General features: G+C 38.4%; 1 protein-coding gene and 1 pseudogene across 2 annotated transcripts in view; one reads left to right on the forward strand and one right to left on the reverse strand.

Annotated features, from left to right (window-relative positions):
- The window catches only part of ISY1 (ISY1 splicing factor homolog), a 40310-nt gene that overhangs the window by 1759 nt on the left and 15907 nt on the right, over positions 1-22644 (reverse strand). Inside the window, exons 6-10 of one of the 2 annotated variants that reach the window (XM_053670223.1) lie at positions 15332-15379; positions 11996-12108; positions 6768-6885; positions 2446-2568; positions 1516-1637 (exon numbers count right to left, since the gene is read on the reverse strand). In XM_053670223.1, coding sequence (XP_053526198.1) covers positions 1516-1637; positions 2446-2568; positions 6768-6885; positions 11996-12108; positions 15332-15379 — 524 coding nt within the window. The remainder of the gene's footprint in view (positions 1-1515; positions 1638-2445; positions 2569-6767; positions 6886-11995; positions 12109-15331; positions 15380-22644) is intronic. The other variant, XM_037141048.2, reaches the window with a different exon arrangement.
- LOC119046066 (methylsterol monooxygenase 1-like) lies at positions 2789-3251 on the forward strand (annotated as a pseudogene).

Here is a 22644-nt window from a genome sequence, read left to right on the forward strand (position 1 = left end):
TACACCAGCCAGGGCTATATTACCTATTTTTTTTTTAATTAAACTTAAAGTCCAGACAAAATGGTGGAGTGGGTCCCTGGCAAGTGTGGGTCACTTGTTTAGAGCATCATCACATAGACCAAAAAGGTCATGAGTTCAATTCCTGGTCAGGACACATGCCTAGGTTGTGGGTTCGGTCCCCAGTTGGGGCGTGTACGAAAGGCAACTAATCAATGTTTCTCTCCTTCTCTTTCTCCCTTTCTTCCCTGTACTCTAAACCCTTCTTTCCCTTCCTCTTTCTCTAAAAGCAATGAAAAAATGTCCTCAGGTGATGGTTAACAAAAAATGATGGAGTAGGTAAACCCTGTGCTGTCAGCCTCCCACAACCACATGAAAATAAAAACTAAATTATAAAATTACTGTCATGAGAACCACCTAAAGACTACCTGAACAGAAGTTCTATAACTAATCTATAGAGAAGTCATGTGGAGACTGGTAGGAGGGGCAGAAATGCTAAATGGACAGGTCTCACACTCACAGTATGGCAATTAAGAATTGGGAGGGATATTTCTGTTGCACAGGTCCCCTCTGAGGAACAAGGGGCCCCATCCCCACACCAGTATCCCCAGCCCAGAGCACCAGTGCCAGGCTATGGCAACAAGCAGAGAATGCATACAAGTGAGACAAAGGGCTGCTAGCGACACAGAATCAAACTCATTTGTTCTGGGCTCCAGCACTGGGGCAGCAGCTCAAAAAGTGCCAGATACATATGTGGAGAAACTATATTGATGAGATTCAGGACAAGTGCTAGTGGGGCAAGAGTAAGGACAGACATGTTGGCAGGTGGCACTGTTCCACTGTTCCTTCTTTTTGCAATTGTTGAGCTCTTCTCCCATCCAGTCAGCAGAAGCAGCTGGGCACTGAATCTGAGATCTCTATTAACTTGACTAACAAGGTTCTCCCTGCCCTGATGATTTCCTGAGACTCCACCCCACTCAACTCAATCACTGGGCCTGAGCTTCTTCTAGCAGCTGCTCCACACAAGCAGCAGCTGGCCTCAGCTGGAAGGTGTACAAACCCCAAACAAGCAGCAGCTGGCCTCAGCATGCCTTGTACCTCTATGTAAACTGCCCCAGGCTGGGCATAAGCAGTCTCAACAACTTGTAATGTAACTTCTATCAAGTGGCTCCAAGGCTGGCATAAACAGTGGCCAGCTGCAGCTTGAAACACAGCTTCAAATAAGTGCCATAAGTCTAATACAACTGGTGGCTGGCCTCAGCTTCATATCACAGTGCCCACCAAAGGGTCCAAAGCCCAATCGTGGCAGCTGGATTCAGTTCACAGCACAGCCTCTCCCAAATGCCTCCAAGAAGAAACCAACGAATCACTTTGTAGTTCCTACCAGGAGGTATCAAGCAAGCCAAAAGGCAGTGGCTGAACTTGACTTGCACCAGAACCCTTCCCAAAAGGTCCGGGCTTCACAGCTCAGAGCCAAAATTAGTGAGCACCAGGGAGACCCTCATTGCCCCCCAGTACCTCCTCCTCGGTAACAGCATAGATGTTAATCTCTTCCTCCTCTTCTTCCTCCTCTTCCTTTTCTCCTCTTGCTAGCCGAGCCTCTCTCTCTACTTTCCACTTTTCCACCAATTTGGCTCTGACTAAAGACAAGGAACAGTAGGTGTTACTTTGGGCTATGAATAAGCTTTAAATACTATGCAGGGCAAGGCCAAGATGTTCCCTTAGGAAAGGGACATCCTTCATTCTGCCCTGGTGAGAGAACCAGATGTGAGTGTCAATCTAGTCTCACAGCTGCTTTGGCTTTGTCACTATGAAGCAGAGTTTTAGGGAACATCCTCAGATCCTCCCCAGCTCAATAATCTGGGTGGCTTCCTGACATGCCCACATGAAAAGAGATGTAGTCATACACCGTGCTGGCAGAGCTCCAACTCCTGACCACCTGCTTCCAAAGCCCTAGTTCAATAAGCCTCATGGGGAGCAGCCCTAACTTATTCTCCAGAGTTGTTATGAAGCTTCAAAAGAATGTCTATAAAAGGTACAGCATGGTTCTTGCATGAAGCAAGCTCTCAGAAAGAGACCCATCCTGCTCTACACGGATAAACCACTAGCTGTGTTTAAAACAGGTCTAAATCTCCTTAAGTGGGCACTATTTCATGATTTCAAGAAAGACCAGTCTTGGAAGAAATCTAGATGGAAAACCCAGGTGGACAGGGACCAGGTCAGATGCCACTCTGTAGCTTCCCCAACATGTTCCTTCTGGCCCAACACCATGCTAATTGCCTCACAATTACTGGAGGTTAAGTCATTAGCAGATCATTTCCTCTGAAGACCATTAGCAACAAAGAAAACTCTTTCTGACATAAAACAGTATTTAAAATGCCAGTTTCAAAACAAACAACGGAAACCCCAGATGCCACCTATAATGAAATGAAATGCATATAGACCTACGTTTCTTTTCATATTCCTGTTCCAAAGGCACAATAACACCATCATCTTCATCAAGGTAACCGTAGTATTCAAAATCTATTGCCTTCATGAGCTCAGCACGTGTTTTTCTTGGAGGAGGAAGAGCTAAAAGAAAGAGCACCAACTTAGTTAAATTCCCCATCATTATCACACTGAAATCTTCTTCCTGCACAATGTTAGACAGGCATATGTGCCTGTCAGATATATGTGCTCATGAAAATATGAAATAGATGGTAGTATCCATGCAAGCATCCAGAAGAAGGGACTGCAAGAGAGGCTCATGAATAAGGCCATGTACAGAGATTTGAAAAATGGCAACAAATGAAGTGTCAGTATCTTTAGTTCAGCATCCTTGGCTATGGAGTATGTTAATTTACTTTTACCTGAGAATCCTATGCAAGAACCATTTTAAAATGCTTGGAACTGTATGTTGGACAATTATACAAAATTTCAGATCGTAACATGGAAATTCCTGATAGTTCATGAGGCCCTTTGTTTCTTGGTCTGTTTGGCTGGGTTTTTAACTTATACCTCACAAGATAATGTACAAAATTCAAAAGGATAAACCAGAAACTTGAGAAAGTCAATGGAAATGTTTTGAAGTACTTTTCTTTAATCACTTTTATATCCAGTTTCCTTTGATTTGTGGAACTTCTTATTTTTACAGAGTATTTCAATTGCCAATATGGTATATGCTGTTGGCAAGATGCTTTGATTGTGTGGTGACTGAGGACACCTGGCACTATTTCCTACATAGGCTCTTACAACACAAGAAAATATATAAATATATAAATACTCAGAATATATAAATAATTCTTGAAAATCAAAAGAGAAATGACAACCCAACAGATAGGTCAAAGAATATAAGCTGATGCCAGCTGATGTGACTCAGTGGGTTGGATGTCATCCTGCAAACTGAAAGGTCACCAGTTCGATTACTGGTCAGGGCACATCCTTGGTTGTCGGCCAGGTCCCCAGTTAGGGGCGTGTGAGAGGCAACCGATGGATGTTTCTCTCATACATCCATATTTCTCTCCCTCTCTTCCCCCTTCTCTAAAAATAAAGAAATAAAATCCCTTTTTAAAAAAGAATAAAGGCTGATAAATGAAGAAGAAAAAATTCATAAGTATAAAATTTTCAATTTGTAATTGAATTAAATTATGAATTTTATCAGTGATAAAAGAAATAAAAAATAAAGGTAGTATATCTTCAACCATCAAATCAGCAAAAGTATTATAATTATGAAAATCTGGAAATAACTGTAAGTCTACCAAAGCAGGAATGGTTTCATTAAGTAATGTTAGTCTATATCATGATATTCTTTAATCCTTCCTATCCATTAATAGAGTTCTAAGTAGAACTGTGGGAACATATCAATGGATACCATAACACAAAGGTATGAGAGAGCCACTGTATTTTGGCAGGCCACCAACTATTGCCCTAATGTAGGTAATGGCAACTCTGTCCACCTGTCCACCACTCTCAGTCCAGGTGTCAAGAGTGGTAGTCACCATGCTGATTGCATGCAGGACAGCGTACAGGACTAAAACCTGGCTTGCTCAGAGCACTACAACATGAAAAAATGTGGCCTGGAATCAGCCATTCCTAAAGGTAAACTACCTAGGGCAGAGGTGGAAAACACAAGGCCCAAAGGCCAAATCTGGCCTTCCACCTTGTTTTTATCTGGCCTGGCACCTTGTTTCTACCCAGCGGCAGCGCCAAGCTCTCGCTTAACCGTTAAGGAGTAGTTACATTTATACAGTCCTAAAATTACATTCAGCCCTTTGAAGACAACCACAAGGTTGATGTGCAACCCCCTCCCCAGTGAAAATGAGTCTGACACCCCTGACTTAGGGGCTTTTCAGTGATGTGAGCCAATAAATTTAGGCTTTCCTGCCTAAAGTAAATTGTACTTCAGCCACCTGTCACCTTTACTGATGAAATTTAACTAAAGAAATAACCATGGAAGTGCATGTAAAAGGCCTGGAAGGGAACATACCAAATAGATAATAATGGTTAACATTTTTCTCTGGCAGAGGCATTGAGATTAGAGGGAGAGGGGGGTTAAAAGGACTGTACTGCTAGTTAAATTATACTCATCAAGACTAACTTAAGCATTTTCTTATTTAAAAAGGATTTATGACTGGAATAAGTGAAAATTAACTTATAAAAATATAAATGCAAAAAAAGTAACATATTTAACATAACCTAAATTTAGAGCCCCTTCCTCCACCACAACTCTTAAAAAACTGGAAACATGCCCTGACACATTAACAATCATCATCTAAAAGCTGTAAAAATGCAGGCTTTTTCCCCCCCCTGATTTTTGGTGTTTTACAAATTCTCTGTATAAAATTGCATTACTTTTATAATGAATGACATGATATTTAAACTCTGAACTTTATTTAAACAATGTTCATGACATATGCAAAAGCAGTTTTGGCATAATAAATTTAAAAATAAGAGTTTAATAAAGGTAGAATTAAAATTTTAAACAAACAGAAAAACTGACTAAAAGGGAATAGAATGCCAACAGTCCTGAGAACACCATATCATTCTTCTCTGCATTTCACACTTTTTCTATAAAGTGTTTACACTACTTTTCTAAAATACAAAATTGAAATACAGGCATAACACATTTCATTGCACTTCACTTAACTGTGCTTCACAAATACTGCATTTTTTTTTAATTGAAGGTTTGTGGCAACTCTGCTTCAAGCAAGTTTATCAGTGACACTTTTTTAAAAAAATCCTCACTCCAGGATGTTTATTGATTTTAGAGAGACAAAAAAAGAAGAGAATGAGAAACAAAGATCCCTCCCATTTGCACCCTGACCAGGCAGGGATCAAACCTGAAACCTAGGTTATGTGCCTTGAGTAGGGATAGAACTCGCAACTTTTTGCTGTACAGGACAATGCTTACAGCTGAACCACCCAGCCAGGGCAACGGGCACCATTTTTGCAATAGCATTAGTTCACTTTGTGTCTTTGTGACATTTTGGTAATTCTCCAAGTATTACTTAAAACATTTTCATTCCTATATTTGTTATAGTGATCATTGATGTTTGAGGTTACTATTGTAATTGTTTTGGGCTACCACAAACCATACCCATCCATATAACATGGAAATAATAGATAAATGTATGTGTGTTGCCACTACTTCACCAACCAGTCATTCCCCAACTCTCTCCTTTTCTTTGGGCCTCCCGATTCCTCGAGACAAAACAGTATTGAAATCAGGCCAATTAACAACCCAACAATGGCCTCTAAGTGTTGAAGTGAAAGAAAGAATTACATGTCTCTCACTTTAAATCAAAAGCTACAAATGATTAAGCTTAGTAAGGAGGGCATCTTGAAAGCCAAGATAGGTGAAAAGCCCAGACTCTTGTGCCAGCCAAGTTGTAAATGCAAAGAAGTTCTGGAAGGATGGTCAGTAAGAACAAACACCTTACAAAAAGCAGCAAAAAGGGAGCCAAGAAGAAAGTGGTTGTTCCATTTTCTAAGAAAGACTAGTATGATGTGAAAACACCAGCTATTTCTAATATAAGAAATATTAGAAAGACACAAGTCACAAGAATTCAAGGAACCAAAACTGCACCTGGTGGTCTCAAGGATCGTGTTTTTGAAATGAGCCTAACTATTCTGAGAATGATGGAAGTTGAATTTAGAAATTCAAGCTAATTACTGAGGATGTTCAGGGCAAAAACCACCTGCTTAATCTTCATAGCACTGATCCCAACCCATGACAAAATGTGTTTCATGTTCAAAAAATAGTAGCCCATGACTGAAGTTCACGTTGCCATGAAGACTACTGACTGTTATTTGCTTCATCTATTCTGTACTGGCTTTACTAAAAAAACATAGCAATCAGGTTCAGGAGACCTCTTTAGGCTCAGTATCAACAGTCTGCCAAATCTGGAAGACGAAGGAAATCTTGACTCAGGAGTACAGATAAATGACTTGAAAGAAGCAGTCAATAAATTGACTCCAGATAGCACTGGAAAGGCAGAGAAAAGCTTGCCGATCTATTTATTCATTCCATGATGTCTTTTGAATAAAAGTGAAAAAACTGAAGAAGCCCAGGTTTGAATTGGGAAAACTCATGGAACTTCATGGTGAAGGTAGTAATTTTGGAAAAACTCCTGTAAGCAAGACAAATACTAAAGTTGAACAAGATGCTGGAAATGACCCCCCAGTCCAAGTATCTATTTAAAATTCAGACATTTAATGGTAACGAATAAAAGCCTTTGTGTAATGTCTAAAAAAATTTGAAGCTAAAACCCATTCAAACATTAATTACTCACGTTCTTTTTCAAATAACTCTCTAACACCAGGCAAATCTTTTGCTGCTCCAAAGTATTTGTAACCCCGATTTCCTGGGACTTCTTTTCCTTCATGATCCAGCATTTTAGGGCCAACTTTCTTATTGGGAAGAAAAAAAGAATATGAATCGAATCTTTAAACCCACTATTTCCATATTTGTAAATATATTTTAAGATAATCTTTAACATGAAAAATATTTATGCACATAGAAAAATATTTACATACATCTTCATTCCTTAAAAATCAACCTAAATACCTAAAAGTAGAAAAATTATTTAAGTAAATTATAGCAAACTCATGGACAGAATATATACTATACCTTATCAAAGACGTTTCTTATATTAACTTTGAAAATGCTTATGATAAGTGACAAAATCTTTTTAAAAATTGCAAACCACCTAAGTGACAAGTAAAAGACAAATGAAATATCCAGAAGACGCAGTTCAATCCATTTAAAATGATGCCAACAACTACATGCATTAAGTATTAAGGGATAAAGGAGCATCATTTAGTTAAGCTTCAAATGGTTCAGAAAAATAAATCTCAAGGTACACACAGAAAATTATAAAGCTGGCCCTGGCCAGTCAGCTCAGTTGGTTAGAGCATCATCCCTATCTGCCAAGGCTGTAGGTTTGATCTCTGGTCAGGGCAACCAATGAATGCATAAATAAGTGGAATACAAATCAATATTTCTCCTTTTCTAAAATCAATAAATAAAAGAAAGAAAATAATAAAGCTAAACCAGAAAAATGTTTAAAAACTGGTAAATCTGCCTAAGGGGTATATAAGAATTTGCTGTATATTTTTCCAACTTTCTGTTAGCTCAAAAATGCTTTTTAAAATGATTATACAAATGATTATTTATTTGTGTGAAAATCTGCTCCCGATACACTATTATACAAACAGAGCGCATAGTTAAATATAAATCAATTTCTGTAAATATAAGCATAATATGCACAGAAAAATTCTAGAAAATGGTAAGTTATTTCTGCATCAAAGGAAAATATGCAATATACCCTATATGTATAATTTTTTAAATTTTGCAATTTTTATATACTTCTTTATATTTTTTGCAGAAAAGTATATATACTATTTATATCATCAAAGTTACCATTTTGAAAAACAAAACCTAGAACCATAATTGTACATATAGAGAGTATGATCTCAATTATGGCATTCATAGAAAAATAGAAGAAAATATTAAAGTACTGTGCAAGTAATGGGACTATAACCAAATGTTGTTCAGAAGCTTCTTTATATTTCTACAAACTTGATGATAATGTATTTTCTTTTTTTACTGTGGTACAATACACATATCACAAAATTTACCAACTTAACCATTCTTCTTTTTTTAAATATATTCCATTCATTATACTATTACAGTTGTCCCATTTTTTTCTCCCCTTAAGTCCCCTCTGCACTGCACTACCACAAGCATTCCCCTCCTTAGTTCATGTCCATGAGTCACACATTAGTAAGTCATCCATGAGTAAGTTCTTTGGCTTCTCCATCTCCTATACTGTTACTAAGCTCTGCCTATTTTGCCCTGGCTGGTGTAGCTCAGTGGATTGAGCTCGGGCCTGCGAACCAATCAAGGTTCGATTCCCAGTCAGGGCACATGCCTGGGTTGCAGGCTGGTTCCCTGTAGGCCAGTTCCCAGCAGGGGATGCACAAAGGGCAACCATACATTGATGTTTCTCTCCCTTTCTCCTTCCCTTCCCCTCTAAAGATAAATAAATAAATAAATAAATAAATAAATAAATAAATAAATAAATAAATAAATAAGCTCTGCCTATTTTGCGCCTACCATTTACGCTTCTTATTCCCCTCACCTTTCCCAATAGTCTCCCCTCCTCCTTCCCACCGACAAACCACCATGCTATCTCCATTTCTGTGATTCCATTCCTGTTCTTGTTTGTTTCGTTTTTGAAGGTTCAATTGTTGATAGTTGTGGGTTTGATGTCATTTTCTTGTTCATAGTTTTGATCATCTTCTTTTTCTAAGATAAGCCCCTCTAGCATTTCATATAATAAGGGCTTGGTGATGATGAACTCCTTTAACTTGACCTTATCTGGGTAAAGCACTTTATCTGCCCTTCCATTCTAAATGATAGCTTCACTGGATAGAGTAATCTTGGATGTAGGTCCTTGCCTTTTATAACTTGAAATACTTCTTTCCAGCCCCTTCTTGCCTACAAGGTTTCTTTTGAGAAATCAGCTGACAGTCTGATGGGAACTCGTTTGTAGGTAACTCTCTCCATTTCCCTTGCTGTTTTTAAGATTCTCTCCTTCTCTTTAATCCTGGGTATTGTGATTATGACATGCCTTGGTGTGTTCCTCCTTGGGTCCAACCTCTTTAGGACACTCTGAGCTTCCTGTACTTCCTGGAGGTCTGTTTCCTTTGCTAGCTTAGGAAGTTTTCCTTCATTATTTTTTTCAAGTAAGTTTTCCATTTCTTGCTCTTCCTCTTCTCCTTCCAGTACCCCTTACAATTTGGATGTTGGAAAGTTTAAAGTTGTCCAGGAGGTTCCTAAGCCTCTCCTCATTTTGTTGAATTCTTGTTTCTTCATTCTGTTCTGGATGAATGTTTTTTTTTTTCCTTCTGCTCCCAGTTTTCTTCCCTTCAGCAAGGGAAATGGAAAGTTACCTACAAACGAGTTCCCATCAGACTGTTGGTTCCCTGTATATTTTTCTTTATTTCACTTTGCATTGCCTTCATTTTTTCCTCCATTTTGCAACCATACTCAACCATTGCTGTGAGCATCCTGATTACCAGGGTTTGGAACTTTGCATCTGATAGGTTGACTACCTCTTCATCACTTATCTCTATTTTTGGAGCTTTGACCTGTTCTGTCATTTGTACCATATTTCTTTTTCTCAGCCCACCCACTCAGTAGTAAGGGGCAGAGCCTTAGGTATTCACCAAGGCAGGACAACCACATCCCTGTGTTGTGGTGCTGTGTGTCAGGGAGTGGTCGGAGAGGGAACACTGAGGCTTGCTTGGCTCTGGGCTGGCTTTTACTCACTTCTCCCAGTACCCACAAGCAAATTGGGCTGTACTGGTGCTGATTCCAAGGTGGGTGGGTTTGTGTACATATTAGAACCCTGCAAGTCTCTCCAATGAACTCTGCTATGAATGTGGGAGTTTCTCTTGCCACTACAACCCCCACAGATTTTTACAGCCAAAGGTTTTGAGGCTTTATTTCTCCATACTGGAACCCTGAATTATGCGGTTCACTTTGCTCCCCAGTTTTTCTTTTCAGTTTATCTGTATGGAAATGTGGGGCTACCCAGTCCACCACCATATATTGCCCACCTGGTCCTCCAGCTGCCACCTGGCCACACATCCTCTCTGCCTCAGCTGCCCATCTCTGCCCCTCCTACCAGTATGAACGAATGTTTCTTCTTTAACTCCTTGGTTGTCAGACTTCCATACAGTTTGATTTTCTGGCAGTTCTGCTTTTTTTTTTTTTAAAGATTTTATTTATTTATCTTTAGAGGGGAAGGGAAGGAGAGAGGCAAAGAAGTATCAATGTATGGTTGCCTCTCATGCATCCCCCACTGGGAACTGGCCTGCAACCCAGGCATGTGCCCTGACCAGGAATCAAACCATGGTTGTTTGGTTCGTAGGCCCGCGCTCAATCCACTGAGCTACACCAGCCAGGGCCTGCTTTTTTTTTTTTTTAATTTGTTCTTGTCCTTTTGGTTGTGCAAGGAGGGAAAGTGTGTCTACCTACACATGCATCTTGGCCAGAAGTCTTAACCATTCTTATATGTACATAAAAATGGTAATAAATATATTTATAATGTCATGTAACCATCAACACCATCCATCATCATAAGTCTTTTCATCTTATAAAACTGAAGCTCTAAATGTATCACCTTTTTTAAAAAATTATTTATTTTTAGAGAGAAGGGAAAGGAGGGAGAAAGAGAGGGGGAGAACATCAATGTGAGAGAGAAACATTAATCAGTTGCCTCTTCAATGCCCCCAACTGGGTATCTGGCCCTCTACCCAGGCACATGCCCTGACCAAGAATTGAACCAGAGACCTTTTGGCTTGTGGGATGACACCCAACGCACTCAGCCAGGACATAAATTTATTATTTGTATACATAATAAATGAAAACAAAATTCTTAAGCATTAAAAAATTCTGAAAGGAAATATATAAAAACAATGTCGCTTTTGAATGGTGAACTTAAGAATTATATTTTAATTAAGTGCTTCTGACATTTTCTATGAGGATTGATAAATTTCTGCATTACTTTAATGAAGTCTTATAGGAAACCAAATACATCATAAAGACATGGTAAAGAGGTTGAATGAAAGTTCCTACTGCATTGCCTACAGCACAACAGATGTTCAAGAAATGTGAATGCCTTTCTTTTTGCTATGAAAAGAAGAAATGCTTCATTTACATTCCAGGTACTAAAGTGCAAATTATGGCTGTGTGAAATCTTCACAAATGTGAAAAGACTGTGATGTAGAAAAACTGTCATGTATTTCTTACACTGTATATTTAGCCCACTAATTAGCTACTACTGGTTCAAATGATCTGAGGCAGATCTTTTCACAAGCTCTGGGAACAGTATTTTTCAAAGTTGAAACCAGTAGCAAGACATGAAATCAATTAAGTGGGTCACAATGACCAATTTTTTTAAATCAAAATAGAACAGAAAATAACAGTGCATCAACACATACTAAGTATTTCTTCAGCACATTTTTGTGTTTACTGGGTTGTGATATAGTGTGTGTGTGCACATATTTATAATGACTCGTGGTCCTAAAAGCTTGAAAGCCACTGTTCAAGAGTACTGCATTTTTAAGAGTCCAAAGAAAGGAAAGAATGGAATGTTCCACAGCCCCGTCAGGTAAAAAATCCAATAATGTTGCTCTAATTCCCAAGGAGTGAGACTCAGAGAGATTAAGTGGCTTACTCAGGAACATCTGACTGGTAAATGCCTGTGCCCTATCTGCTCTAAGACCTGTACTATAGAGCTTTTAAGCATTATTTGACCTACACTTTTCATGGTTTCCTGTCTACCTGCAACAGGGACTTCTTCAAGCCTTCTTTCATTTCTTGAGTGACTGCCCTCTGATAGGTATGGGCTGGGAGCTACAGGCTCCTAGGTAAGACCCACCCAGCCTGCCCAAAAGCTTACAAGCTTACCCCTAACAGCCACTAGGGATAATTAAGCTGCTTACTTACTACATAATCAGGACCGCCCAGCTCCTTTATCCGGACCTCCCAGTGTCCTTTCTCTCTTAGCAATTTGTTAATTTCATCATTCAGGTCTCGAATTCGGAATTCACCTAAGCCAGCTAGAAAACAAAAACATTTATATCATTTCTTCAAAATACCATTCAATGTCATACCCATAAAAATGAATGTCAACACCTACAAAGACATACGAGATAAAAATACTCATTTTAAATTTATTTTAAATGCCATCAATACAGAAATAAATGAAAGAGCAAGGATTATGAGGGGAAAAAAATCCTTGAAAAACATTTCATCCTTATTAGCAACCAAAGAGATATAAACTGAAGTAATCCTGCATTTCTATTTACATAACTATTAAAATAGCAAAATCTTACTGGTGGGGAAATTTAGCATTCAATCTAGCAAACATGCAGTGAGGCTGATAGCATTCTAGTATTTTCAAGAAAACTTAGTATTTTCAAGAAAACAATGTGTTGTTAAATGGTCTGAGAATTAAGCCTAAGGGACTGATTTAAAAGGATGTGCACAAAGGAGTTTGCTGAGGGTGTTCTGTGCAGTGGCCAAGAGCAGGGAGTAGCTAGAGCACCTTACCACAGAAAAGAAGGGAAAATGGTTATTTCATTTTAACAATGATAACCATTGTTTCAATGGTTAATGAACCACTGAAATAAAATGTCTTATGGCTGTTCCAAAGGAGAGTCCCTCCCTTTCTCCATTGAATTGCTTTGAACCTTTGTCAAAATTCATCATAAATGTGTCGCTCTACTTATGGACTTGTTATTCTGTTCTATTGTTCTGGTCTATGTGTCTATTGTTCACCAATACCACATTACTTTGACTACTATAGTTCACATTAAACCTGGAAACTAGGTGGTATATATGCTCCAATTTTGTGCTTTTACAAAAACTGTTTTGATTATTCTAGTTCTCCTACCTATAGATTTAAATTTAGAACCATATGTCAACACATAAAACAAAATCCTGTTAGGATTTTGATTGTGATAGTACTTGGAAAAATATCTGGTATATTTCCTACAATGAGTCTTCCCCTCCACATTTTATATCTCTCATTTCATTTGGGTCTTCTTTGATTTCTTTGATCACTGTTTCACAATTTTTAGCATATTAATCACACATATTTTTTGTCAGACTTATATCTAAGTCTTTCTTTTTTTTTTAAGATTTTATTTATTCATTGTTAGAGAGGGGAAGGGAGAGAGAAAGAGAGGAAGAGAAACAGTAATGTGCGTTTGCCTTTCAAGTGCCCCCTACCAGGGACCTGGACAGCAACCCGGGCATATGCGCTGACTGGGAATCAAACTGACAGCCCTTTGTTTCACAGGCTGCTGCTCAATCCACTGAGGCACACCAGCCAGGGCTATATCTAAGTCTTTCTTGCGTTTTGATGCATTTTTAAATAGCACTATAAAAAAAATGTTATAGTTCCAAATATTCATGTAGTATATAAAAAAATTTGCTTATTGCATGACACTGCTAAATACCTATATTCATTTTAGAAATCTTTCTGTACATTCCTTGGGATTTTCCATATATAAAACACCTGAGAATACAGAACTTTATTACTTCCTTTTCAATCTGTGAGCCTTATATTTATATTATCTTTTCTTCCTTTACTGCAGTGGCTAGGAATTCCACTATGATATTGAATGGAAGTGATGAGAATGAATATCTCTACTTTCTTTCTCATCTTAGAAAAAAATTGTTCAAATTTCTATTAATAAGTATGATGATGAGATAGGTTTTTTTCATAGAAATGCTTAATTGAGGTAAAAAGTTCCCTTTTATTCCTAGTTAGTTAATAGTTTTTATCATGAAGGAATATTAAACTTTGTCAAATACTGTTCCTGCATCTACTCAGGAATCCCCAGATAGAGGAAACCCCAGAACAAAAGAAAGGAGGAATCCCCGGGCAGAATGCTAAATGAACTTGATATAACCAAACTATCAGACATTTTTAGTTCAAAATAATGGTTATAAGGACACTCATGGAGCTAGGTGAGAACTACAAAAAACTCCAGGGACACTACATGAAACTTATGGCAAAATATATCAGCATGAAAAAGACATCGAAACTATCAATGAGAACCAGGAGGAAATGAAGAATACAATTTCTGAACTGAAAAACACAGTAGAAGAAATGAGAAGCAGGCTAGATGAAGCAGAGGACAGAATCAGCTAGCTGGATGACAAGGTAAAAAAAAATTCCCAGAAAGAGCAAGAAAAGAAAAACAGACTCAAAAAGAATGAAGAAGGTTTAAGGGAGCTACAGGACAACATGAAATGTAATAATATCTGCATCACAGGGAAACCAGAAGAAGAAGAGGAGCAATGGATAGAAAACCTGTTTGAAAAAGTTATGACATAAAATTTCCCTAACTTGATGAGAAAAAAGTCACACAAGTCCAGGAAGCAGAGGATCCCAATCGAGATGAACCCAAAGAGGCCCACTCCAAAACACATCGTAATTAAAATGGCAAATTTAAAGACAAAAAGATTATCTTAAAGGCAGCAAAGGAGAAACAGGTAGTAACATACAAGGGAGCTCCAATAAGGGTATCACTGATTTCTAAACAGAAACACTACAAGCCAGAAGGGAATGGCAAGAAATATTCCAAGTACTGAAAAGCAAAGGCTTGCAACCAAGACTACACTACACAGCGAGACTGTCAATTAAAATGGAAGGTGAGGGATTTCTAGCCAAGATGGAGGCACAGGTAAAAACCCTTCACTTGCCTGCACAACCAAAAGGAGGATAACAAACAATGTAAAATCAATAAGCCACCAAAAATGCCAGAAAATCAAACAGCATGGAACTCTGACAACCAAGGAATTAAGAAAAAATCAACCAGAATAACCAGATCGGTAAGACAGAACACACAGGCCAACTCAGAAAAACCAAGGCAAGGTGCCTGGGGGGTGGGGCTGACTGCCAAGCTCGGCAGAGGTACATGGAGGGGCTAACTTAAGGGAAAAACTGAGACTGGCAGCTGACTGTGGGCTACAGCTGGGGTTGCGCAGTGAAAGATACTCTAGTCTGACACGGGAGTCTGTTGGAAACTGCACTAGAGACCAGAAGGTGAGCTGCACTGTTCCCTCTCTGACCCCTCCCACACAGGCAACAGAGCAAACAGGGTTGCTCTGCCCTGGTGAATACTGAAGGCCCCACCCCTTACAACTTAGCAGGCGCACCAACACAAAAAAAGGCCTAAATGAAAGAACACAGCAAAACCTCAGAAATAACCAATAAGGATATTGCCAACCTGATGGAGAATTTAAAGCCCTGGTAATCAAAATACTCACAGAACTGATTGAGCTTGGTCGAAAAATTAAAGAACAAATGAAAGATACCTAAAATGAAATAAAGCAAAATATTCAGGAAACCAACAGTGACAAGAAGAAAACCAGGATTAAAAGCAACAATTTGGGCCCTGGCTGGTGCAGCTCAGTGGATTGAGCATGGGCCTGCGAACCAAAAGATCACAGTTTGATTCCTCATCAGGGCACATGCCTGGGTGGCAGACCAGTTCCCAGCAGGGGCCAGTTCCCAGCAGGAGATGCACCAGAAGCAACCATACATTGATATTTCTCTCCTTCTCTCCTTCCCTTCCCTTCTAAAGATAAATTAAAATTTAAAAATTAAATTAAAAAAATTTTTAAAGCAACAATTTGGAACAAAAGGAATAAACATCCAACTGGATCAGAATGAATAAACAAGAATAAAAAAAAAATGAAGAGAGGCTGCTGAGGATTCTCTGGGACAACCTGAACCATTCCAATATCCAAATTATAGGGGTGCCAGAGGGAGAAGAACAACAGCAAGAAATTGAAAACTTACTTGAACAAATAATGAAGGAAAACTTCCCCAATCTGGCAAAGGAAATAGACTTCCAGGAAGTCCAGGAAGCCCAGAGAGTCCCAAAGAAGTTGGACCCAAAGAGGAACACACCAAAGCACATCATCATTAAGTTACCCAAGATTAAAGGCAAACAGAAAATCCTAAGAGCAGCAAGAGAAAAGGAGACAGTTACCTACAAAGGAGTTCCCATTAGACTATCAGCAGATTTCTCAAAAGAAACCTTACAGGCAAGAAGGGGCTGGAAAGTATTCCAAGTCATGAAAGACAAGGACCTACATCCTAGATAACTCTATCCAGCAAAGTTTTCATTTAGAATGGAAGGGCAGAGAAAGTGTTTCCCAGGTGAAGTCAAGTTAAAGGAATCCGTCATCACCAAGCCCTTATTATAAGAAATGTTAAAGGGACTTATCTAAGAAAAAAACCAAAAATATGAACAATAAAATGATAACAAACACAACTATTAACAAATGAACCTAAAAGAAAAGAAAAACAATGAAAACAAAAAGTAAGCCAAAAACCAGAACAGGAATGGAATCAGAGAAATGGATAGCACACAGAGGGAGGTCAGTGGGGAGGGGAAAAAGAGGAATGGGGGGGAAAGGTACAGGGAAGAAGCAGCATAATTAGTAGGCATAATATAAATGGAGAAAGATAAAAAATGGTACAGGAAACAGAGGACTCAAAGAACTTACGCATATAACCCATGGACATGAACTAAGATGTAGGGGGAATGCTGGAAGTTCAGGGGGCCAGGGTGGAGAGGGGATCAAGAGGGGAAAAATGGGAAAACTGTAATAGCATAATCAAAAAAAAATTTTTTTAATGGAAGGTGAAATAAGCAGTTTCCCAGACAAAAGCAGGCTGAAGGAATACACCTGTACCAATTCAGCAGTGTAAGACATGCTAAAGGGGCTGCTTTAAGAAGAAGAAATAAAGAGTGAGAGAGAGGAACACAGATACAAAGGGGTAAAATGGCAATGAATAAGTACCTATCAAAAATAACTTTAAATGTAAATAGATTAAATCCTCTAACAAAAGACACAGGGTAGCTGAATAGATAAGAAAACAGGACCCACATATATGCTGCTTACAAGAGAAGCACCTCAAAACAAAAGACCTACACAGACTGAAAATGAAGGGATGAAAAAATATTCCAAGCAAATGGACAGGAGAGAAAAGTCAGTTTAGCAATGCTTACATCAGACAAGACAGACTTCAAAACAAAGGCCATAAAAAAAGACACAGAAAAACACTTGATAATGCTCAAGGGAAGAATCCATCAACAAGACATACACACTGTAAACATTTATGCACCCAACATAGGAGCACCCAAATACGTGAGGAAAATCTTGAAAGACTTCAAGACAGATAGCAGCACATTTATAGAACGGAATTTTAACACTACAGTGTCAACAATGGATACATCTTCCCAACAAAATATCAACAAGAATATTGCGGAACTGAACACCACCCTGATCAAAAGGACTTAACTGATATATATATATACACACACACATACATATATATAAAACCTTTCATCCCAAAGAAGCAAAATACACATTCCTTTCAAATGCACATGGAACATTTTCACACATATACCACTTTATAGGACACAACAAGCCTCAACAAATTCAAGAAAACCAAAATTATATCAAGCATTTTTGGGGAGCACAAGAGCTTAAAACTAAAAACCAACCTCAAGGAAAAAACTCAAGAACATTCAAATTCATGGAGACTGAACATGCTATTAAACAGTGAATGGGTTAATAATGATATTAAGGAAGAAATCAGCCCTGGCTGGCATAGCTCAGTGAATTGAGCATGGGCTGCACACCAAAGTGTCACCGGATCAGTTTCTAGTCAGGGTACATGCCTGGGTTGCAGGCCAGGTCCCCAGTGGAGGCCATGTGAGAGGTAACCACACACTGACATTTCTCTCACTCCCTTTCTCCCTCCCTTCCCCTCTCTAAAAATAAATAAATAAAATCATAAAAAAATCAAAACATTTCTGGAAACTAATGAAAATGAACACACAACAGTCTAATACCTACAGGACACAGCAAAGGCAATCTTGAAAGGGAAGTTCATGACAATACAAGCCTACCTAAAAAAGACACAAACATCTCAAATAAATAACCTAACCCTACACTATAAAAACTGTGGAGAAACAAGAACAAACAAAGCCCAGAGCCATGTAGGAGGAAGGAAATAATCAAGATCAGAGCAGAATTAAATGACAAGATACTAAAAGAACAAATCCAGGAGCTGGTTCTTTGAAAAGATAAACAAAATCAAAAAGCCTTTACCCAGATTCATCAAGGAAAAAAGGAAAAGACCCAAATAAATAAAATAGATTGAAAGAGGAGAGATTACAACTGATACCACAGAAATATAAAGGATTATAAGAAATTACTATGAACAACTATAAGCCAAGAAATTTAAATACCTGAGTGAAATGGACAAATTTCTAGAAACACATAATCTTCCAAAACTGAATCAAGAAGAAGCACAAAGCCTGGACAGACTGATAACATCTGGTGAAACTGAATTAGTAATTAAAATACTCCCGGCACACAGCAGCCCTGAACTAGACAGTTTCACAGGAAAATTTTACAAAAACATTTAAGGAAGAGCAGACCCTATCCTTCTCAGACTATTCCAAAAAATCCAAGAAAGGGGAAGACTCAAACTCTTTTTTAAGAGCAGCATCATTCTGATCCCAAAACTGGATAAAGACACAACAAAGAAACAAAACCACAGGACAATATCACTGATGAATGTAGGCACTAAAATCCTCAACAAAATACTGGCAAACCACATTCAGCAATACATTAAAAACATCACACTCCATGATCAAGTGGGTCTCATCACAGGGTTGCAAGCATGGTACAACATTTGCAAATCAATAAACATAATACATCACATAAACAAAAGGAAAGACAAAAATCACATGATCATATCAATGGATGCAGAAATAGCATCTGATAAGGCACAGCACCCATTTATGATAAAAACACTCAGCAGAGTGGGAGTAGAGGAAGCATACCTCAACGTAATAAAGGCCATATATGTGAAACCTACAGACAACATCATACTCAATGGGCAAAGACTAAAAGCTTTCCCACTAAGAGTAAGGAACAAGACAAGGGCGTCCACTTTTGCCACTTCTATTCAACATAGTACTGGAAGTTCTATCCACAGCAATCAGACAAGAAAAAGAAATAAAAGGCATCCAGATTGGAAACGGGGAAGTAAAATTGTCATTGTTTGCAGATGATATGATAGTATACACAGAAGACCCTATACACTCCCTCAAAAAACTTCTTGACCTACCAAATGAATCTGGCAAAACAGCAAGATACAAAATCAATATTTTGAAATCGAAGGCATTTTTGTATACCAACAATGAAATATCAAAAAAAGAAATCAGAAGAAAAATTCCCATTGACTATAGCCACAAGAAAGATACAACTACCTAGGACAAAAGTACCTGTATTCAGAAAATTACACAACATTGAAGAAAGAAATTAAGGAAGACACAAATCAATGGAAGCATATACGCTGTTCATGGATTGGAACAATTAACATTATGAAAATGTACATACTACGCAAAGCAACTCATAGATTCAACACAATTCCTATTAAATGCCAATGACATATTTTACAAACATAGAATAAACATTTCAAAAATTTATATGGAATCATGTATTACCCCAAACAGCATCAACAATTTTGAGAAGAACAAAGTAGGAGAGATTACAATACCTGATATCAAACTATAGTACAAAGCTACTGTAATCAAAACAGTCTGGTATTGGCATAAGAACAGACACATAGAACAATGGAACAGCATAGAGAGCCCAGAAATAAAACCATGTCTCTACAGTCAATTAATATTCTAAAAAGGGGGCAGAACCATAACATGGAATAAAACTAGCCTCTTTACCAGATGGTGTTAGATCTGGACAGCTACATGTAAAAAAAATGAAACTTGACCACCAACTTACACCATACAAAAAAATAAACTCAAGATGGATAAAAGACTTAAGTATAAGTCAGGACACCATATAAGTATAAATCAGGACACCATACAAGTCCTAGAGGAGAACACAGGCAGAAAAATTTCAGATATTCCATGCAATATTTTCACTACATGTCCCCCAGAGCAAAGGATATAAGGAAAGAATAAACCAATAGGACTACAACAAAATAGAAAGCTTCTACACAGCCAAAGAAAACATCAGCAAAATGAAAAGGGAATCAACTGTATGGAAAAATATATTTGCCAATGATACTTCAGACAAGGGTTTGATCTCCAAAATATATAAAGACCTCACACAACTCCACACCAGGAAGACAAACGATCCAATTAAAAAATGGTCAAAGTACCTGAACAGACACTTTTCCCAGGAGGACATACAGAGTGCCCAGAGACATATGAAAGGATGCTCAGCATCACTACCCATCAGAGAGATGCAAATTAAAACCCAATGAGGTACCACTTCACAGTGGTCAGAATGGCCATTATAAACAAATCAACAAACAACAAGTGCTGGAAATGTTATGGAGTAAAGGGAACCCTACTACAATGTTTATGGGAATGCAGACTAGTACAGCCACCTTGGAAAACAGTATGGAATTTCTTCAAAAAACTGAAAATGGAACTGCCTTTTGATCCAGGGATGCCACTTCTAAGATTATACCCTAAGAATCCTGAAACACCAATTCAGAAGAACCTACCCACCCCAATGCTCATAGCAGCATTAATAATAAATAGCCAAGTGCTGGGAAGAGCCTATATACCCATCAGTATATGAATGCATAAAAAAACTGGGGTACATTACAGAATGGAATACTATGCAGGAGAAAGAAAGGAATTCCTACCTTTTGCAACAGCATGGATGAAACTAGAGAGTATTATGCTAAGTGAAGCAAGCCAGGTAGTGAAAGACAAATAACATATGATGTCATCTGTAAAAGGAACCTAATGAACAAAACAAACTAATGGACAAAACAGAATCAGAGGCATGGAAACAAGGAACAGACTGATAGTAACCAGAGGGACAGGGGGAGGCAGAGGAGTGGGCAAGGGAGGAGAAGGATCTAGTCAAGAAACATGCATGGATGACCCATGGACAACAGGGTGGGGATTGATTGTGGGAGCAAGGTGTGGGCAGGGCAGGGGAAAGAAGGAGAAAATTGTGACAACTTCAATAGTAAAGAAAAAATTTTTTAAGATTTTATTTATTGGAATTATTTTGATAGAGAGGTGAAACGCAGAAGAAAAAGAAGGTAAGCTACATTGATGTGTGACAGAAACATCATTTGGCTGCCTCTGGCACACCCCCAACCAGCCACCTGGCTTGCAACCCAGGTATCTGCCCTGAAGCAGGAATTGGATCAGCAACCTTTCAGTTTGTGGGGCGACACCCAACCCACTGAGTCGCACCAGTCATGGCCCAATTTTATTTGTGATACTTGTAATTTTGTGTTTTTTCCTCAGTCATTTTGACTAAAAGTTTAACAATTTTGATTGTCTTAGGAATCAGCCTTGATTTATTTTCTCTATTTTCTTGTTTTCAATTTCATTGATGTCTGCTCTCATCTTATTAGTTCCTTCTTTATGCTTACTTTGGATTTAATTTGCTCTTTTTGTTTAGTTGCCTGAGGTAGAAACTTAATTCACTGATTTCTGACCTTTCTTATTTTCTATTATTTTAAAGCAATAAATTTTCATCTAAGCATTGCTTTAGTTGAATGTCATAATTGTTTTTTTTCCTAAATTTTTATATTAAGTTTTCATTATTACCCAATTAAAAAATATTTTCTAAAATTCTGGTCAATATGGCAAGTAGGTGAATGCTGTATTCACCTCCTCCTACAATCACATCAAAATTACAACTGAATTATTTAACAACCATCATGAGAACCACCTGAACACCTGCTGAACAGAAGTCCTATAACTAAAGATATAAGAAAGCGACATCAAGACTGGTAGGACGGGGAGACACATGGACTGGCAGGTCCCACACCTCTGGTGTGGCAATTAAGAATCCGGAGGGAGCCCTGGCTGGGTACAAAAGTTGGTTAGAGCCTTGTCCAAATACACTAAGGTTGCAGGTATAATCTCTGGTTAAGGCACATACAAGAATCAACCAATAAATAAGTAGAACAACAAATCAATGTTTCTCTCTTTCTCTCTCAAATCAGTAAACATTAAAAAAAAAAAAAAAAAGAATCAGGAGAAATATCTCAGCTGTAGAGATTTCCCCCACTGAGGAGCATGGGATCCCAGCCCTACACTAGGTTCCCCTGGCCAGGGATCCACTACTGGGAATAAAAATCCCTATAACACCTGGCTGTGAAAAACTAGTGAAGATTGTATCCAAGTGAGATGGAAGGCTGCTGGAGATGTGGGCGCTGCAGGTCTTAGGCCCAAGCACAGATTCAGTTGCTCACAAACTCATCTGCTCTAGGCTCCAGCACAGAGGTAGCAGCAACTCAAAAAGCACAAGGGACATACGGGGAAAAAAATCTAAATTGACTAGCTTTGCGGGAGTGCAGGAAGGACAGGGATCAGGACATCTCTCTCCAAGGATGAAAGGGCTGGCAGGTGCCACTGTTCCTTTGTTGAACCCTACCTCCAAACACAAAAGCAGATGCAGGCTGGCACAAAATCTGAGTTCTTCATTAACCTGGCTAATAGAATTCATCTCACCCTGGTGATTCCCTGACACCCAACCACAGCCAACTAACA

Source organism: Artibeus jamaicensis, unplaced genomic scaffold, assembly GCF_021234435.1.
Source record: "Artibeus jamaicensis isolate MK-2021 breed Jamaican fruit bat unplaced genomic scaffold, CSHL_Jam_final contig_558, whole genome shotgun sequence".
NCBI lineage: Eukaryota > Metazoa > Chordata > Mammalia > Chiroptera > Phyllostomidae > Artibeus > Artibeus jamaicensis.